At 41.1% G+C, this 20,991-nt stretch overlaps 1 protein-coding gene across 1 annotated transcript in view; it reads left to right on the forward strand.

The window, feature by feature from the left end:
• The first annotated feature begins 1,393 nt into the window (after positions 1–1,393).
• Positions 1,394–20,991, forward strand: part of hgfa (hepatocyte growth factor a) — a 28,039-nt gene continuing 8,441 nt past the window's right edge. Inside the window, exons 1-10 of the mRNA XM_084710825.1 lie at positions 1,394–1,608; positions 8,506–8,668; positions 8,831–8,943; positions 9,550–9,664; positions 14,516–14,658; positions 15,542–15,662; positions 15,848–15,966; positions 18,482–18,653; positions 18,825–18,958; positions 20,727–20,820. Of these exons, the coding sequence (XP_084566951.1) occupies positions 1,545–1,608; positions 8,506–8,668; positions 8,831–8,943; positions 9,550–9,664; positions 14,516–14,658; positions 15,542–15,662; positions 15,848–15,966; positions 18,482–18,653; positions 18,825–18,958; positions 20,727–20,820 (1,238 nt within the window). The 5' untranslated portion in view covers positions 1,394–1,544. The remainder of the gene's footprint in view (positions 1,609–8,505; positions 8,669–8,830; positions 8,944–9,549; positions 9,665–14,515; positions 14,659–15,541; positions 15,663–15,847; positions 15,967–18,481; positions 18,654–18,824; positions 18,959–20,726; positions 20,821–20,991) is intronic.

Genomic DNA, 20,991 nt, shown 5'->3' on the forward strand with positions numbered 1-20,991 from the left:
TTTTAAAATAATCTGTCAGTTGCTTACTACTTATTATTTATTTATTGTTTATTAATTATAAATGTTACTAATGTTCTTAATTAATAGATTTTGGTCCAGGTAGCCCTTCACTAAAAGGTCAATCAGTTCATTGGAGTGGTCTGATGAACTGAGGAGATAAAAAAAAAAACACAAGATGACAAAGACCAACCAGAAAGATTTTTAAAAGCTGGCAACCTAAAATTTGTTCTTATTAATGGCTTTAAAATGATTTCTAAATGATTTGTTAATTAATTAAGCCATTATAAAATCCTTAACAAAGCATCCTGTCCCTTATTATAAAGTCTTGCATTGTGTGCAGATCAATACACCATGGTGATGTTAAAATGTCTGAGTAAGGTTATACTACAGATAAAGGTTCAGTATGTAAGATTTATCTTTGTGTTTTCTTTATCTTAGAATTTGCACAGGTCTTCTTCCACGGAGGGTGCCATGTTGCACCGCCATGTTTCTACAGTAGCGCGGAAAAGATAAACCAAACGTTGGCTCTGGTTCACGGTGAGGTGAGTTGGTTGCAGTCTGCAAGCTTACCACAAGGTGCCACTAAATCCTACACACTCGTCCTTTAAAGTTTTCTCTAAACCAGTTAATTTAGCCAAAAATACCGTATGACTTGCAAATGAAAAATGTCAACTCCAAAATTAAATTTTAATCTGATTTATATTAATTTATTTTATTGCATTACTTACTCATATTTTTAAATGTTCTATTACACCGAATATGGTATTTTTACAGTGCATTTATTAAGTGTGGTATATACAATGTTAACTTATACTTTCCTGAATGTTTTTACATGACAAACTTTTTCACGATTTAAGTTATACAAATGAAAAAATCCATGGAAGAAGTTAGCTCATACCTAGTATTAACTGGGCAAGTCAACCCGTTGGTTGACTTGTGTATCTGCCACCAAAAAATGAGAAGTTGCTAAATGCTTAAGTAATTTTTTGTGTGAATGTATTTCTTGGTGTGCCTGTTGAAGGGTTAAAGAGGTGCAGTAATTTCTCAAAACAGCTAGGCAGTGTGTGCATTTGTTGGGCACTATTTTCAGACGTGGATTAATACATCCTTTATACAATGGTGTATGAGGGATGGAGTCAGATGAGGGCCCCTTTCATGTGTTTTAATATTTTTTGGATGACTCCGTCTGGCACAGAAACAAGCTGTATCAGACTTTGGCCACACCTTGGTAGGATCACCAGTCATATCGACGCAGCCTTTGATATGCAAAGCAAAAGTGTAATGAGTCACATCCGCTATTATTTTGAAAATAAAAACCGGAAGTCGCACTATATTTATTCCGCAGGACTTGACGCTGGTGAGGAGAGACGCTGACAGAGAGGAGCAGCAGAAACTCAAGTGCAGGGGGGTTGAACCGAGGACGTGTGGCTTGTTGGAAAAGTGGCATCTGTGTGAAGGAGACTTCTGCCACTCTGGACTCTGAACCAGCGAGTCTGACGCTCATTTAATCCGGATACTAACCTGCTTTCAACTTCCTAATAACCATGAGGACAAACGTATGGATTTACCAAGCTTTGGTGTGTGTTGTGGTCACTATATTGGACACAGGTAAGACTTGAAGATCTGATCATCTGCATGAGAAATGTATACTGTAAATCTTATATTAACATTTAATTTATTTCCGCAAAATGCCTGCGCAGTCAGGTAAGAAATAAACATACGATAAAGTCAATAAATTCTATAAAGAACAGGAAAAACAGAAATTAAAAGTTTTAATAATGGACAAAAAAAATAATTTCACTACTATGTTTACCATGTCATATTTTTAAAATGGATTTTCCAGTCAGGACTTGTATTAACGAACTCCATTGTTAAAATGTACAGTAAATATAACCAGTTTTAACGTTCACGTTTGACGTTGGCTTTGAATAAACATGATCACAAGTCCTGTCTTGCACTGTATTGATTGGCTCACTTTCTTTTGATGAATGACTGTGATGCTCTTCTTGTTGTAATTAATTTAGGTTTATGACAAGAACACACTCAAGGCTATTTTTAAGATGTCAGGGAGAGTCTCTGATAAAATATTGAATGCCTCTTTTGGCCAATAAAACTTTGAAGGGGCAAAACAGGCTGTTTGCATCTTGGCGAATGCAAATACATCTTTAAAAAACTATTGACCCATTTAAAAAGTTTTTTTGCAGTAATGATTAGAGAGTTTCCGTGCCATCCCAGCCCTTAAGGGCAGAAACCTGCGCCAAAGCGCCGCGGTTTGAAGCGCATCTGTTGATGTTACAGCTTTGTCATTAAACTTTTTATATAGGTCATAGTGATTTCAGTAATACACTCCTGCATCTGCTGGACTGCAGCGTGTCTGCTTGTAATGTTGCAGCGCAGCCCGGGGCGCTCGCACGACCTCCACCAGTCATTTAAACCTCACCCAAAACGATCTCCAGTCCGCACCGCTGCTTTTATGAAGCGCGGATTATCTGCTGGTTACAGACTGGAGAGTGTCCCGACCCGGTTAACATCCGCCCCGCTGACATGTCACTGAGGAAAGCACTGAATCCATAGTTACCACCTCCAGGGGTGCCGACCCTGACCTCTGGCCGCCCTGGAGCTGGGGAAAGTAAAATGCGCGCGCTGAACTGAGGTATTCGTGCGTTTGTCCCGGTAGAGAGATAGAAGAGGGGTGTGTGGGTGCATGTGTGTGTATGAGCGAGAGAGAGAGAGAGAGATGTGGTGGGTGGGTAGGGGGGGATAACATCTGGCTGTTGAGCCCAGCTCCACAATTTGCGCTCTCTGAAACAGATGTAATGTCTGCTTAATTCCCAGACAGAGGCACACCTTTAACCTGCTACTTTCCTGTTGTTCATACAATACAGTTTTTCCTCAACAGTGCCTTAAAATCAGTGGTGGAAGAAGTACTCAGATCCTTTACTGGAGTTAAAGTACTAATGATTTGCACACCATGAAAACCACTAGCCCAATACAAGTTTAATTCCTGCAGCCAAAACTGTAAATATTATCAGCAAAAAAGTATTAAAAGTACGAAAAGTAAAATAATTCATTGTCAAGCTAATTTTTCCTACTTTATATACTGTTGGCTTTTTGAAAACTAAAATATTTCTGCATTAAAATGTATAAAACACTATAAGTTGTGTACTTACATTATCCCAAATGTTCAAAAGCAGAGAAATCCATAATGTGTTTAAGCAGTTGTTTCCTGCTAGTCATCGCTAGCTGATCGCTAATTGCTATAATGTTGGGGAACGTGACTAAACGCAACTTGAATTAAACTAAAATGTTATCTCGTCCATGAATGTGATTTCTGCTTCAGTCATATCAGATGGATTTTCATCAACGGTGGATGTTTAAAAGCAGCAGAACTTATAAATTGTATGTTTAAATAAACTCATAACTTTTGGATAACGTTAAGCTGTCATAATTTTCACCTTTCCGCCATTAGTAGTAGCTAACTTGCTAAGTAGCTACGAGTAGCTAACTGTCACTAGTATTAGCAAACGGTAGTCTAAGCCGTAGCATTAGCCAGCAGTAACAAATGGTACTGTTAGCTAACTGTAAACTGTATGGCTGCTTTTATTGCTATTACGCACAGATAAATCTTAGCCCACTGTCTTTGTTTTATGTCCCAAGTCCCCCATCTACCATCCTCAAATGGTTTTGCTCCACTTTTGTATGTTTCAATGATAAAAAATAACATTTACAAAGTTGTGTAGCTCTGTGAGGTGAGAAAAGTAGTGACAGTTGAAGGGTAACAGACATGAATGTTGATAAACAATGCTGGATTGAGAATTTAGGATTTCCTAACCTGAGATAAGATAGGATTCCAAAAGTTAGCTCAGATTTGCTTGCCTAGACTCTTTCTATCTTAATTTAAGAAGCTTATCTTAGGAAGTTTCTGTAATATGGCCCCAGCAATACATCATTTTCTACAAGGCCATTCTATGCTTATAGCACCACCATCCAATGAGAGCCACATATCTATAAAAAGTTAAGTTTTAGTTAGCTCAGAAAAACAGTTTTCAGTATTGTTGTAATGTATTTTTCCAATCAATTTTCTTAACACTTAATCCTTCAGTTTATCACAAACATTTAAAATAACCTCATTTGGAGAAACTCAACAAGAGGGGGTATGAAATAATGTACTCTGATCAGTACCTGAAGCTGGCAGACAAATATAGTGGATTAAAAATATAATATTTGTCTGTAAGTTGTTGTGGAGTAGAAGAATAAAGCATAAATTAGAAATCAACAACCTTTTTTGCACCGTTCTTGAGTAAATGGACATACTTACTTTCTATCACTGCTCTAAAATGTCTGCACCTTGTGATTTTCAACCAGTTAATTTCGCAGGAAAGCTTGAGTAAAATACTTATCCAGCTGACACTTAAGTTTTTTGCTCAAGGGCACCAAAGTGGATGTTTCTGAAGGAGTGTCAGCGTGTCGGTCATTCACCTTTACTCTCTACATTTTGTAAGCTAAACCTTGGACTCAGACCTGTTCCTCTAAGCTATCGCTGCCTCTTCTCATTACATCTCATCTCTCTCATACTCGCCCATTGAGCACATTTTATTATAATCTCCAACTTCAGCAAATGTTTGGGATTTGGAGATAGCAGGAGTCTGACTGCGAGGAGAGGAAGAGACTAAGTGAAATCTAATTGAGCAGCCTGGCCAGACATCAGGGCTGGAACAACATAGTGATGAGTGCCAGATGTGGTCCAGTGGAGCCCAAACATTAATAACACGTTCTCCCTAAAAAACCATTTTCAACCACGAGGAGCCTCTAAACGCTCCACAGTTTACAATATCTTAAGTACACACACAACGTCTTGTGTCGGATCTTGGCACAGGAGCATGTTGCTGTAACTCGGTAGCATGAGATTTTCCTGTGTGATTTATATCACACTTGCCCCTAATTATAAACGGAAAACTAAACACATAATGTGGCTGAGGATCCTAGCCTTAGAAACAGCATTTACAGCACAGCTCCATTCTTGCTGAAGGATGGGCTCTTAACTTTTTCCACGAGGTAAAAATGAAAGATTTGTAACACAGAGGATTTGGACTTAAAATATAGTTTTGTCCTGCTTTTGAACCCACTTGGAGCTCGTATACATTATGCTATGTCTTTGCGGTGATAGAAACCTCTTTTGAAGTACTTCTTTCGAAGAAACATCTCTCAACTAATAACGGTTTTCCATTTTTCCACATATTATATGTTCTCTAGTGTGGTGTTGGGTGCCAGTAGCTGAAAGACTATTCATAAAACATGCACATAAAACTTTGTTATGTAGTGGAAATGACAAGTGACATTAAAGAACCTGTGTGTTTGGTTGAGTGGTAACTAGCCGTAAGCTTGCAGATTGCAAACACCTCCCCTCACCCTCGCTTTCCAAGCGTTCATCTCTACAAGGATCACCAGACCTGTGAAAGATCTCGCAAGAGTGATCATTTGAACCCAAACCATGATCTTTCGATAACTATTACCCAGTGTTTTTTGTCTATAAAAGTTGAAACCAGTGTGTGGTTTGTCTGTTCTGGGCTAATGTAGAATGAACATGGTGGCCCCCTATGGAAGAGGACCCATGTCTTCCTCTGTAGATAGCTCGTTCTATGGTAATGGAAATGCAATGATTCTTATTTTCAGGTGATTATACACTGATGAAAGCATACTCATCAACATTACATTCCATTTCTGACATATTTTTCCAATAAATTCCAACCGAATCTTACTCACTAGACCTTAAAAGCTATCCTAGGAAAAAGGGATTCTGGCTCCATCTTGTTCTTGTTCTGCTCCCCAGAAAATAAACGTCACCCTTGTTGCTCAAACTCAAAAGGAATCAACACAATGTCACCGCAGCTGAACAGCACGAGTTCTAAGACTTTCGTGACTGTTAAGGAGTCATGAAGGCCAGTTATTGACGTGGCTTTCTGTAGGAATCACATTAAATGTATCTCTGTTAACATAAAACTGTAGCGTAACAAATACCACAAAGTAGTAAAAATAGTTTTAAAAAAGCTGATTTTGGCTCTTTCTGAAAGCAGTAAAATATGAGATATGATTTCATGAGCATTAAATCTCCAGCTGAGGCACTGGAGCACATCAGGCTGCTGGATGGACATCATTCTGTTCTCTTGGCTGTCTTCACAGTTCAGCATCCACTCTGCATTACTCAGGCAGCTTCCCTGGTTTGAGTGCTGGGGGGCATTTGGAGCTGGGCTTTGATCCTGGACACACTTCATACTTGCTTTTCTGACACATAAACTAGTCTGCTACCTCGGGGTTGACCGACACAGCTGAGGAAAAGAAATGTTCCTTCAAGAGCTGCAGAGAACAGCAGAGTTTGGAGGGTTTCAGGACTTGCAGTGATGTTTCGGTGTGATATAGCAGTGCGGATGCTAGCATGTCAACAAGAAAACTGTAGTTGAGGGATGCTTTCATTGACAGCTGGCCACCGAGTTCAATGTATGACAGTGAAATAATTTTCACCTCATCCGTGCCAAGAACCTGGCACCGCTGTTAATGCTTCCTGCTGCGCTAATCGTGAAACCAGCAGGATAAAACTCCAGGAAATGCTCTCATCTATTTGACAAGTTCTTCTCCATCCTCAGCAGAGAAATGTTTGGCCATATGTTTGATGCTTCATAAGTGAAGAGGAGACAGAATAATTCCATTTGTTTTTTGCATTTTGACTTTACTCAATAGCTTACAGTGTTGATACAAACAGGAAACAACACAAGACAGAGAGAGGGGAGCACAACATGCAGTAAAGGCCAAACCCAATCAGGGATGCCGCAAGCACCTGGCTTTTGAAAAGAGCGTTTATTGTTTCTGTTCTTCAGAACCACATGCCATCAAATAACTCTGCAGAGGAAAGCAACGTTTAGTAAGAAAATTAAGTAAATGGTGGTAATCAAGAGAACCCTGGTCCCATCAATTAGAAAATATAAAACGTAATGAAGATAAGTGAGAGAAAAAAGTGAGAACTTTAATGCCACCTTCACTGTCAAATGAGCCCATGGCGCACAGCGGGGTACACCTTATCAACTGCACACAAATGCCTTGATTAATTCACGGATGTGTTTTGGCGGTAACATGCAATAAACCAATCATGAAAGTCAGCTCTAATCACGTTTAAGAGGCAGGTGCGCCTAGAGTGCAAGCATCGGCAGCATGATGGCAGACTTACCGGGCGCAAACAAAGAGACACTGATTACACAGACGAGGCTTTGGTTCCCGCTAACACCGCTGTGGGTGGAGGAAACAGAATCAGTGTTTCTAAAATTTGAGGGAAGTGATGCACAATAACTCAGACGTTATCCAAAAGGTATATAAAATCCGCATCAGGCTCTGACAGATTTTCATTTTCTCCCCAGGTCAGGCTGCTCTTGTGGTCAGATATAACATCTTGTTTATTTTGAATGTTATAGATCATAATTGTTTAATCTTTTTTTTCTGTAACCAATAAATACACAAACAGTACAGTTGCTCCAGTTGTCATGCTGACTGAGCTGTTAAAGATGATTGGATAGCTGTGATCCTGTCCCATGCAGGATCACAGCTATCCAATCATCAGCTATCCAATCATCTAGACATGCATGCACTGTTATTTCAATATTTGCACTTTACTGATGATAGAAAATATATTCACAGGACACTTTACTGACCACATTCCTGTGTGGGCAAAAACTTAACATAAATGAAAGGTGTTTAGTGATTGTGGACACGTGTGTGCGCCTTGGCCAAATGCATCGTTTGCTATCTTGTGCATACGGACCTACTGCGCCACTTTACACTTCGATCAGGTTTTATCAGACCTTTGGAACAAATGGTTTTAACTACAATGAGCCATGCACAAGATGCCAAATGCGCCTGGCTGCACAGACAGGCACAAATTCATTTGCTATCCCAAAAACTTGGGGAAAATGTAAGGCCCGATGTAAGATGCCACTTGTGTCAACCACGCCATCTGCCGTGCACTGGGTGTAAGATAGGGCCTGAGGTGTGGTGCTTGGAAATCCAGAGGGAACAAGGAGCAGAGCACGTAGAGCTCCTGTACGTTGAAAGGAGGTAGTTTGGGCATCTGATTAGGATGCCTCCTTGGCACATCCAACTGGTAATAGATCCTGGGGTAGACCCAGAACGTGTTGGAGGGATTACATATCTCATCTGGCCTGGAAACACCTCAGGATCCCCAAGGAGGTGCTGGAAAGCATTGCTCGGAAGAGGCATGCCTTTGGCTTGCTGCCATCAAGACCCAACCACTGATATGAGGAAGATGATGTATGGATGTATGGATTGATAGATGGATAGATGAATTTATGTTCTTGTGGATGGTATTTACGAGACAGGTCAGAAGCAGTAACTCTTATATGCATTAGCAGACCTGTCTTAATCCAGCTGAACATCGAATCTGTTGTCTGTACCAAAACATGCAGAGAGTTATTCTCATGTTGTGTCCTCATGCTCTTGCAGGTTTTTGTAGAAAGTCTCATCAGACATTACAGAGGTATGAGAAGACTGAGAGCCACATGCTGGTTTGCACAGACTGCCCTCAGCCCCCTTTGGTACGAAACAGCCGATCGCAGGAACACTGCGCACGCAAATGCAGGAAGGTCAAGAAAAACTTCAGCTGCAGGTGAGTTACATTTTCTCTCTGCTTCCCCGGAATTCAACACATGGTTTCATCATGGTGATGTCTCCCTCACTCCTGCTTTCCTCCCGTGTCAACACAGTATTTACATATTTTTCTTGTTTATCATTTGTTCATCTCTCAACTACTTCCTGTCTGTTTCTGCAGGGCTTTCAACTTTCAACGGCACAACAGGAAATGCTACTTGCTTCCCTTTGACCGTTTCACCCACGGTGTGCAGAAGCAGGCCAACGTCAACTTCACTTTGTATGAAAAAAAAGGTCAGCGTCATAATTTTCAGTCTCTTAAAGCTGACCTTAATGTAGCCCGGTGTTTTTCTCATGAGAACGTTCAGGTGCTGAGAGGCAAGAGGCTGGTTGTGCTTCTTGCTCCCCAGTCTTTGGTTTTTCTGTTGACACAATAAAAGCAAGCGTCCCCCCTCACCCCTCTGCTGTTTAATCACTTCAGCGGGGAGAGACGCATGCATAAACATGTAGCCGACTTGGAGTGTAAACAAAAAAATTAATTGTTTACAGTTTGAACGCAAAGACTTTTCTCCACTGCAGCCTGTGGAATCTAGCACTTTAGGATTTACGGCTATATTCATGGAAACTCCCCCCGGTGACATTTAATGAACTTCAGGGAGTTGTCTGTTTTGGGAATAACACACAAGCTGGGACACACTAAAACGCTCGCTGTAAAACGTCTTATTGACCATAGATGGGAAAATATATTCCAGGTGGTCAAAACAGCAAACACAAATCAACTTCTAATTGACTTAACGCTGTATAAATTGGCACACAAAGAGTACACAGGGACAGTTTGTGTTAAAGTGATAACAGAAATGGATGTTTTCAAATGCTTTCTATGCCCTCATTCTGTCCCAGATTATATAAGGGAGTGCATCATCGGCACCAAGGACGCATACAGAGGGAGAAGGTCTTGGACAAAGTCAAACATCACTTGCCAAGCGTGGGCAGATAATAACATCAATGAACACACGTAAGTCCTCTCTTTCTTAACCAGGAAAGTCACTTTTTTATGGGAATGGGAGCTATTCATGAGAGGAAAACCTGCAAATATCATCTTGAAGGTGCAGTGAGTTGCTTGCGTGACACTTTTTAAGGTGTGTAAGGTGTTAATCATTCACTTCCCCTCGCCAGACTGCTGTAGATTTGAACCAGCAGCCTTTAAAGCCAGTTTCTCTAATCTTGTGGGATAGTTCAGATAATTTGAAGTGGAGGTGTGTGAGGTACTTATCGATAGTCAGTGTATTACAGACAGTAGATGGCAGTCAGCACGACCTCAGTTTGGAGAAGCACAGAAGTGTACCAGCAGGGAAGCTAAGCAATGTACTGCTGTGCACAGGGTCAAAAAGAACCCTTTAATATTGCTATATAAGTTTTATCTATAATCCAGTGTGCACAGCAATCTGTTGATAAATATCTCATACAACCCACCTGCAAATAATCTGAACTGTCCCTATAAGGCTTCCACCAACAACTTCCTGGATGCTCCTTCTCTGTGTCTGAAGTTAAACAGGCCTCGGCAGCTGATTTATTGATGCTCAAATCATCCCCTTGCACCTCGGGGGTTAAGGGAAGATGGAGGCAGGGAGACAAGTGAACATTTAGCCGGAGTTAAGTCAGATTTCTTTCAACACATGCAAGGAGGTGTTCTCACTGTTGAGGCTGTTTTTCTGCCACGCTGTGGCCACCAGGTGTATCCCAGAGATGTTTGTGTCGCAGCCACAAGCAGGGCAAGATCAGTGAATTTGCGACGATGGTCCTGTGCCAGCATCTCATTAGTGGGGCTCATTAGTTACATAAGATATTTTAACTGCGGCAGGGAGGAGGGTTGAGAGACAGAGGAATAAGGGTTTGAAGAAGTGCAGAGTGAAAAATAGACAAGAGGGAGGTAGACTGAAGGGAAGAAAGCACAAAAATTTATAGACTGAAGTCATTTTCTGTCTGTTGTCCAGCTGAGCTCACAAAGCCACAGACGTGCTGAGAGAAAATACATGTTCTGTGATCCCCCACAATTAAAACACACTGCAGTTTTTGGTCCCCATCCTCCCCTTCCCTCTCCAGAAGCGGCTCTTTACGTTAGGAATACTTTGTCATTGTTTATTTGACACGCGGTTCCAGTCCTCGTCCCAGATGGCAAATGTAACGTCCAACAACATCGCCCTGGCCTGTCAGCAACTTTTAACTTTCAAAGGGTCAGAGGGAGCTTTACTTAAGGGAGATTTAGTGCCACTGTGGGGTTGCCTAACATGGGACTGTCCCGCTGTGTGAGAATTACCGCCGTAATGAACCACGCACCATTTGAGTTTCAGGTAACTATTATTTTCATGCTTGACCGATCACCGTGGGGCAGGGGTGATTTCTCAGGAGGTTCCCTTCCAGGAATGGGACTTCCACCTGTTGTCTATATTTAGTGTTTGAACCGAGGCTTCTGAGAGGAGTGTTGATGCCCAGCCGAGCGTGGAGGATGAAATGGAATGGAAAATTTCTGTTCATATTAATAATAAGGGATAACATTGCAATCATTTATTTATTCCCATAGGGACATTCTACTGTTTTTCTACACATTTCCACAGGGAGGAGAAACATAACCCTGCAGCTGAGAGTTAGATGATTGATTGATACCACTCATGCAGGGCATACTTTATTTAAAGCGACCACATGGAAAGGCTTATTTCTTGTTTGTTTTAAGAACTTCACTATGCTTTGGTCTCTCCCCACCCTATTTGGCATGATACTTAAGTAGGTGGTAAAACAGGTTAAAACGTTAGATACACATGCGGATCCGAACGGAGCCTTCTGTCTGTACTCTGCGTTAATTTCCGCCATATTTCCACACGTTTTCTGAAAGCTTACGGATGTGGATGAAATGGAGCAGGTAGGTGGTGGGCATTGTAAAAGTGTAGCCAAGAGCTTAAGCAAGACGTGACCACAGGACACGACGAAGAAGTTTTAAAAATCCAAAAGTATTTGAAATAATGTCGGTCATCAATTAGTTAGTAAAAAGAACATTTCATCCACATGCCGCACTATATTTAATGGCTGCACAGACCACCACCCTCTATAACGCTGCCTCTGATTTTGCCTCTTTCTCAGTTATTCCATTATTACAACCTCCTCCAGCCATGTTTGTTGTCTGTTTTTGACTTTTGACTCTTCGTCTTTGTCTTTGGGGTAACTTCTGAATCAGAGCAGCACCCTCCAGTGGATGCATTGCTTAATATCCATTGCCAACATGAAGGATGCGTGGAAGTATGTAGGAAGAGACGGTTAAATCTTTAAAACTGATTTATCTCTTTTTGTGCATAAAGGACGAACCGGTCAGTGGCATGGTTTGCAGAGAATTGTTTTCTGACCTGTATCACATTTTTCATATCCAAACCACATCAGTGCAACAACAGTACCCCCTCTTTTAGGTGTACTGGCTGGCCGGAGTCCTTCTCTTGGTTGGAATAGCCCCATCCTGTGTCATTTTTACTCTCTGTCTTGTCTGTTTGTGTTGCCTTCATGAAACTTTCCTGCATCTGTGTTGTGTGGAAGAATGCAAAGCATCATCCAAATTGCAAAAAATACTGCTGTGTGATTTGTGACCCTACAAAATAAACGATAGAGCATAATTTTAAATGACATTTTTATATCATAATAGGATATATATCGTCATATTGCACAGCCAAAAATATCAAGAAAGAATTCTATTGATCTTCTTACCTAACTTTCTGCAAGAAAGCAAATAAGCACATTTCTTAGAATTTCAAACTGTTTTTTAAAACATTGTTATTCATCAGTTTTCAGGTGTTAGCTGTCACAGGGGATCCCAAACCTTTTAACGTCACACACCCCAACGATAGACGCACACTAGGCCTTGAAGTCCTCCCCACAGATGTATTTTTAAGTTTGGAGATAATGTGAAGTCTTCATAGTCAATCAGCAAACCCATTTCTTTTTCCAGTTCCAAAAAATGCCATAAAAATTAAAATATTCTATTCCTCCTTTTGCTTGGGACCCCCTACAATGCACTCAATGACCCCTGTTGGTCCCTGAACCTTAGTTTGAAAACCACCTAGCTAACACACCCTGCTTCCAGACATCATTATTTATGTCGTAAGATTCATTCAGTCCCCCTCGCTTTAATCTCTGAATACTTTATTCCTTTGGATGCCGTATCACTGAAGCGCGGCCATGTTTGTTCCATCATCACCAGGTGCATGCTGCTGGACATTTTGCAGCAGTTACTTCAGGTCTAGATTTCATCTTTAGTGATATCCAAAATCTAGCCAATATGTCGGCCAGCCCAGAGAGCAAAGCATGTGTGCAGAGTGTCTGCCTGCGCTCCGATGGGAACAGATTTTGGCAAGGAGATGAATAACTGGCCAACATCTGTTAGCGCAACATCATTATGGCTAACTTGCTCCCATGCTGCGGCCTTTTTACGGACTCTCGCCAGATGCAACCTTTTTTTTTATTTTTTTGTGAAGTGAGGAACCTTGTAATTCCATTTATAAATTAAGGATTCTGAAGTATGATAGAAATATATTGAGGGTGTGAGTTACACACAACAGATGTGAGTTTTGGCTGGAATTGAAGGTGAACAAGTGTTTTGTCTTAGTTACAGTGCATGAATAAGTGAAATTTTGTTTCTAACCCTGTTATATTTTTGTGTAGGTGGAACTATGATCTGTAGCGTAGGACCTTCCCCTTGTTTCTCTGTTGTTTTTTTTTAGTTAGATGCCTCAGATTTCTTCTCTAGTTCTGGGTTGAATGATGTTGTGCATTAGTGTACAAGCCTTGTGTAAGCCCCAGGGCACGGAGGGGAGAGCGGGGCAGACTCCCCCAAGAAAAGAGTCATTGTCTGGGGTAGAGTGTTCAGACAAGCTGCTGAAGGGAGGGTGGACTCTGGCTCTTTTTCCTCGTCTTTTTTTTTTTTTTCTTTTCTTGCACATGTTGTTTCTTTTTACATCATCAATTAAACACAGAGGTTTTTACTCACCGCCTTTTTGCTCACTCCATTATGTTCTCTTTTTCTTTCTTAAGCACTTAAGTCAGTCCCTTCGCTTGATGCTTTTCACCCTTCCTCTATGCACACAACTTTTCCTCCTGTCTTCCCTCTGTGTCTCCCTGGGTGGGAGGAGGGGGGAATGTGGTCGGTACGGATCAGGGGGTGCTGACATGCCAGCTTTTCATCATCCTGCCCCGACAGAAGACAAATTTCACGCACTGTCCATTTAGTATGGCGATCCCATGCTGCTCCCCATTGTTACATCCCATATGTTTGGACTGGCCAGGTTCTTTTTCTTACAGTCTTACAGTCACTTGTTCACCCTGACGTGATGTAGCCGTTGACAGAGAGGGATTAGGTTTAAACGCGTTCAAAGGCTGCCAGTAAAAGACCTGCTTGGGCTGCTCCAAGTGGTTCGTAGTATTGTTCTGTGCTGTTGGTGGTTACTGTGCTGTGACAGAGTCTGGCTGCTTCACCCATGAGGGAGCTGGGATGTGGTAGGAGTCAGTAAGGCAATCATGCAAAAGGTGCAAACCTGGAGAGAAGAAGCGTATTGATGACTTACTTTGCATAAGATCTCTGTGACGGATCATTCTAGGATGTAAAATGTAACCTAGTCACACTGTAGGCACTAGAATTTCTCAAAGTAAAGCTTACATCTTAATGTAAATGCCTTAATTTATTTGGTTTGTTACCGAAAGCACTAGCAGGCACGCACCGTACTGTATACACCACTGGAGCGGCCAAGTGTGAAAGTACTCCCTGGAATTTATTTATACAGCTTACAGTATCAGTTAACACTTTCAATAATGTCTGTCTACTCCCCTGTAGGTTTTATCCTGATAGGTACCCAGCGCAAGACCTGAGGGAAAACTTCTGTCGGAATCCCAACAACGATCCCGGTGGTCCGTGGTGCTACACCACAGACCCCAACGTACGGGCTGAGGAGTGTGGCGTACCTCAGTGTTCAGAGGGTAAGACCCTCATAAACAACATCACTGGGCAAGAAGATTTGGTCAAAATAACTCAATAATTCACCTAAGGAGTAATCATGCACTGTGTTTTAACATTTAATCAATGTTTCTGTCGTGTGTGACTGGTTTACACCAACAACAGTTAATCTAAGATTAGTTCTAATCAGAGTTTTGCAAAAATAGATTTGAAGTAAGTATCTAGATTTAAAATTAAGCAAAGCTCTGTGCAATTTAAAACTAACCTCCATTTAGTAGATACAAGTTTATTGATGTAAACTGAAATTAAATACAGTTTAATCAGAATGGAGATGCTAGCTGACCAAAATTTAGGTAAATAAAATCAGCTGCCCTGTATTCCATAACAAAACATTATCTTGTTTGCTAGCTAGCTAAAAAGTTAGCCTAGGTAGCCTACTCGTGACGGCTTGACAGAAAAGCTCAAATTTCTAGTAACTGGCAGACTGTTTTGATGGATCTACTGGAGTGAAGGAAAGAAGAGACACCACAGAAAACTCACTTGGGTCAAGTCTGTCCTCTGACTTTCTCCAACTTGAATATTTTGCTCAATCCATGTCAAAAAGGCAGCCATTTTTAAAGTTTACAGATTAAGTCAATAGTTGACGCCATTTTTAATCAAATTTTGGCACAACAGAATTAAATTAATCTCAAGAGTAAAAACTAAAATGAGGGTTAAAGAGAGGATTAAATCATCTTTTTTTATTTTATTTTGAAGTAGTTTTAAAGTGTGGCGCAACATAACCATGATTTAATCTGATTTAAGGATTAATTGTTGGTGCAACCCAACCTGTAGGTCCCACATTTTACTTGCATTCATTAGTAGAGAAAAGAGCATTTTGATGAGTGTTGTTTTCTTTGTCGACAGAGGTTTGTATGAACTGTAATGGGGAAGATTACCGGGGCAAAATGGACCATACAGAGAGTGGCAAGGAGTGCCAGAGATGGGACTCAGCAAGGCCTCACAAACACCACTTCCAGCCCAAGAAGTAAGCTGCAAAGCTGATAATCACATACTAACCTTTCTCACGGACACTGCTGCACACACCCACGACAGATGCTTAAAGAAATGACGCTAATACTCTGGAGAGGTAGACCTCACCAGTTGTTATGACTTACTTCTCTCCCCCACTATTTCCCTTCCTCCCTGCATCCGCTCGGTCTCCTCTCTCAGGTATCGGGACAAAGATTTAAAGGACAACTACTGTCGTAACCCAGATAATCGTCTCCGTCCCTGGTGCTACACCATGGATCCCAAAACTCCGTGGGAGTACTGCAACATCACCGTGTGTGGTAAGGGCCTTATGTGCTGGATATACTCCAAATCTGGGGCTCGGGTTTTGTGGACAGAGTCTTCACCAGATCAACTCAAGGCCAAATTATTGTTTAGCTCAGATTTATGACTCTGTTGCTAGTTTTCCCTCAATGTCTAGTACCATTTAAGCCTTTCAACAGAATGTGTCACGCTTTTAGGAATCCATTATAAGTTTCAAAAGTGGACATAGTGCTGAGGATCTCTTGCTTGGTTTTTGAACAGACAGACTGTGGTTGGGTACTACCAGCTCGTGGTTTGAGGACGCCAGGGGGGGGTTTGTTACATACAAGACTTTGGTGGTTTTGGGGTATTTGCGGTGAGCTAAGTAGAAAGCCCGTCTTCTCCCCTGCAGAGTCTCATAAGACTTTTGTTTACTCTGCTGAGTGTTTCATGTGGTGCTTGGCTTCAAATCCTTCTACCTCAACAAGGAGGAGTAAATAGATTGATTGTACAGTGGAGGGTCTGACTTCAGACAGCCAGAAGTGTTTTACTGAGACCACTCACAAATGACAAGGGGCCATAAAATTCAGTGCAACAATAGAGTCTACTATATAAGATGCGTCACACGTCCATCAGAAGGTCTAATAGTTATTTTAGTGGTATGAAGATCATGATATGTACAAACGGCTGACAAAGTAAAAGGAAAAGTGGAGTGGGTGAAACATAATGAATGCAGATGTTGGCATACCAGGCACAAAGGGCCACTGAATGGTTTGATGAGTATGAAAATGATGTGAATCATATGTTTCGGCCTTCACAGTCGCCAGATCTCAGTCCAATTGAGAACTTACGGGAGATTCTGGACTGATTTAGACATTAGTCAACACTCTCTGCCACTTGAATGTAGGAATATTTTTTGGAGGAATGGTGTCCATCCCTCCAGTAGAGCTTCAGAGACTTGTAAATTTTATATTCAACTCGACTCATCTCACCAGGAACCATTCCTTTTTGGTTTTCCACTGCCAAAAAATGTGGACAGTATTTGGTATCTGGTACTTTTTTGGTATCAGGTTCTGAAGTTCAGTGCAATCTGAGCTGACACTAAAAGTGGAGTGAAAACTAAAGCTGCATTACTTGTCAACCACTAAATTAATTCCCAACTATATTGATAATTAATTAATCATTTTGAGTATTTTTAAAAATTCCCATACTCTCTGATTTCAGCTTCTTAAATGTGAATATTTTTAGATTCCTTTACTCAAAGTTATTAATCGAGACAAAATGCCAAACTTTCTCTGGTTTGAGTCGTTTTTCTCAACTGTAAATTGGATATATTTGGATAATGAACCAATGAAGAAAGCAAGGTGAAGGTATCACCTTCTAAAAATATTTTTTTTTCACTATTTTTAGACATTTTATACTTGGTCAATCATAAAAATACTCTGCAGTGTTTTTCAGACATATGTTGAGGGGATGAACAGTATAACTCTACTTGAGTCATATGACATTTGGCAGACTCTGACAGAGTTGTAGTTTAGATAACTTTTGCCTTTATACATAATGTAAAAGACAAAAGAAAAAGAGAATGAATAGATGGCAAAATGAGGTTACACCATTGGAGAATTTGTTCATTTTTTTCCTTGAAAGCACAGTGAAATATTCCCACATGCACACCTACAAACACACAGATCATCTCTCTTTGTCTCTGTCAGACACGTACACACATGTACTTTACAGTACATGTTATGATTTACAGCGAGGGCGGGGGATCTGCATTTGTCCAGATGTGTGCATCCCTCAATGCCTGCCCTCAGAAAGATAAAAACCACTGACCTGTGCTACACGGTGCACACAGACACTGGCATGCATTACATCAAGCCAAAGAATCCCTCTTTTCCATCCGCCTTCTCATTTCTGCTTCAAAACATTCCCTTTCCTCCTCCATCTTCTCCCATCTCATTTGTCAAAGGCTAAAGAAACAGAGACAGAAATCCAGAGGGGAGAAGTCGCTCCCTGTGTACTACGATCCCTGCGCCGCTGAAAAGCAGAATTCCATCTGAAAATGTTTGGAATAGTTTTCCGGTGGATAAAGTTGCCCCAGCCAGACTGGATTGGATGTGATATCTTTAGTTGGAGCTGCAATAAACAAATTCACCAGAAACAGAATTTTTCAAGTTAAAAGTTGAGGCAAAACGTGTTCATAAATATGATCAGGCCTCAGGTTTGTTTCACAACAACGTGTGACGTGAGTAAGTTTAATAACTGCGTGTTGTTGTGGATGTCCCTACGTGCAAGAATGTGGGGCACCCGTGTTATGAATACACAAAAAGTTTCCTATCACAGTTGAAACACAGGGGGAGTGCTACTGTTTTTGATCATCTGTCTCTAGGTTAAACATGACACATTCTTCAAGGGATTAAGATCTCCCTCCCTCTCTCCCTCCCTCCTTCCTGCCTTCAGTTTCTGCATTTCTTTTGCAAAATTTCCCTGTGCCTTCTTGCTTCTGCTTCCACTTGCAATCACAATTTCAATGTCATTTTCTTTCCTTGCTAGACTCTGACTCAAGTGAGGACACAGATGTCAATGTAACAACATCCTGCGTCCAGGGAAAGGGCACAGATTACCGAGGCACGATGAATGTCACTCCAGAGGGTGTGACATGTCAGCGCTGGGACTCCCAGTTTCCCCATAATCACTCCTTTCTTCCTCAGAATTTCAAATGCAAGTGAGTAATGTTGGTTTCATGGCCACTGACAGCTCGGTTTCACTTTTCTCAGCTGTGTGGATCTGACTGTGCAAATAGTGAAATAAGTGAACAATGGAAGATATAGTTTTGTTGTGAAAAATACAATAATCAGCACCATCATTTAAGTTGTAGCTTGTGTTTGTGTTATAGAGACCTCACAGAGAACTTCTGCCGTAACCCTGATGGTGCAGAATACCCATGGTGCTTCACTACGGACCCTAATCAGAGGATAGCCAACTGCACCCACATCCCCAGGTGTGATGCCGAGGCCACACAAAAAACAGGTAAAATACTGCACAACGTCAACATTTTGAGAAATGCAATAATTAAGTTTCTCACTGTGGAATATAGAAGAAACTTGATACCACTTGAATGTCTGTACAGTAAATATTTAGCTAGAGCGAGCAGATTGTTAGCTTAGTGCAGCACAAAGACTCGGAAAAGGAGGAAAAAGCTAGTCTGGGTCTGTCCAAGCGTAAGAAAATTCACCAGCTAGCGCCCACTAGCGCTAAAGCTAATCATCTTTTGTTTGTTTCGTCCTCGCAGCAGCAGGAATTTGAAAATGACAAGTTGTGGTTTCACAGCAAGGTGTGTGCTGTAAAAATTTATTGGCAAAAACTCTGGAAAGTTCCCTTGCCTGGAACAAAACGGCTAGTAAAACCACACCTTGCCAGTTTTGTATGGTTTAAACAATAAAATAACGTGTTTGTTATGTTTAGAGCTGCTGGTATGCAGGCTTTGTTACCTTTGGGCACAGTCAGGATACCTGTTTGCCCCGTTTCCAGTTTTAACCCTGAGCAAGGCTCTAGGTACATGTCCTGCATTCATGTGGTATCTGAAAATTTAGTTCCCAGGGATGCTGTGGTTAATCCGTGGATCGGATTGGCCAGTTGGGTTGCGGGTTGTGTGCAAATTTACGGACAAGGCACAGCAGCCCACCTTCTTTGATTAATTCTGTTTCCTGTGGAGAGTTTCACTGGTCCTGTCAAATTTATAGGTACAGTTTTTAGTTTTGCTGCTTAAATGTCCCATGATATTTGTTGCAGTGACGGTACTGTATGCATAGAAAGCCTATACTGTTCAACATAATTTAAAAGATAAAATGGCCTGTAGGGGTGGATTCAGGCCCCTAAATTGGAGAAAATAATAAATTTGGGTTAAATTGGGCAGGTGGATGATTTATGCATACATGTGGGTTCGGAGGCCCCATCAGCACATCATAAGCATCCATGTTGCTTCCACATTATGACTTAAAAGCTCATGAACACGCCTAAGTCGGAAGAGCGACTTGACAACTCGGGAAATGAGACCATCTGAGGACCACATGAATGCAGCACTATTTACAGATGTGAGCGTGGAAGTGATTTTCTCATCAAGCTCTCAGAAAAAAACTGTGAAGAAGTGTATCTCCTAAAATTTCTAACTATTCCTTTAAATCTATCAGAGGTTTTAAGCACCGCACTTCATGAGAAGATCGTTTAGATTACTGTGAAGTTTCCATCTGTTCTCTTGAATAATGTGATTGAAATACAGACTTAAAAACGCTTCAAAAGTCTTGTCATGTTTTTGCAAAGTGGAGTTACACAGACACTTTGCTATATTGCTCCCGCAGGACTGCACTAGTTGGCAGCGTGCTGCCCAATGAATTCCATTTCATGGAAGAACAAAAACCCCAGACTTTGGCAATAATGCTTGCTGTCATTTCCCATGTTTCTCTGCTTTACATTTGCAGTTAGAAGACCACACATGTCAGACTGCAGCCAGTCTGTTACTATAGCCCCTCTTCTGACTCTGTTTAACAGCAGACGTAGTAAGGTTTCATTTTTCTATTACATTTGAGAACCACTGGTTACACAGGGGCCCTTGACATTAAATTGATCCAAACCGCAAAATTGTGAACTTGATTATGTTATGTTTGCATTAATGAGAAAGACAGCCACCTCTTACTGATTGCATTTAGGTGTTTAAGAAACTGCTGAACTCAGTAATTCTATTTCTCAGGGGACCATTTAACAAAATGGTCTAAAATAACTTAATCCTGTTCTTTCTCAGAGTGTTATGAAGGCAATGGAGAGACGTACCGTGGCAGTTTATCTATAACTCGATCAGGGATTCCCTGTGCAGACTGGTCGCATCACATAAACAGGTAAGAAAGTCATTTATTCTGCATTTAAATGTGTTGTTTTGCACTTTGTGTTTGCTCCCAGTCAAACCTAACTATTTCCCCGCCAGTGTTTTTAATAAAGTTGCCAGTCAGCACCAGCATTTTTGACAAAATTCACTTTTTTTTCAACACCCACAGAGTATTCAGTTCTAT

The sequence above is a fragment of the Lutjanus erythropterus genome, chromosome 22, assembly GCF_056507025.1.
Source record: "Lutjanus erythropterus isolate fLutEry1 chromosome 22, fLutEry1.hap2, whole genome shotgun sequence".
Taxonomy (NCBI): domain Eukaryota; kingdom Metazoa; phylum Chordata; class Actinopteri; order Lutjaniformes; family Lutjanidae; genus Lutjanus; species Lutjanus erythropterus.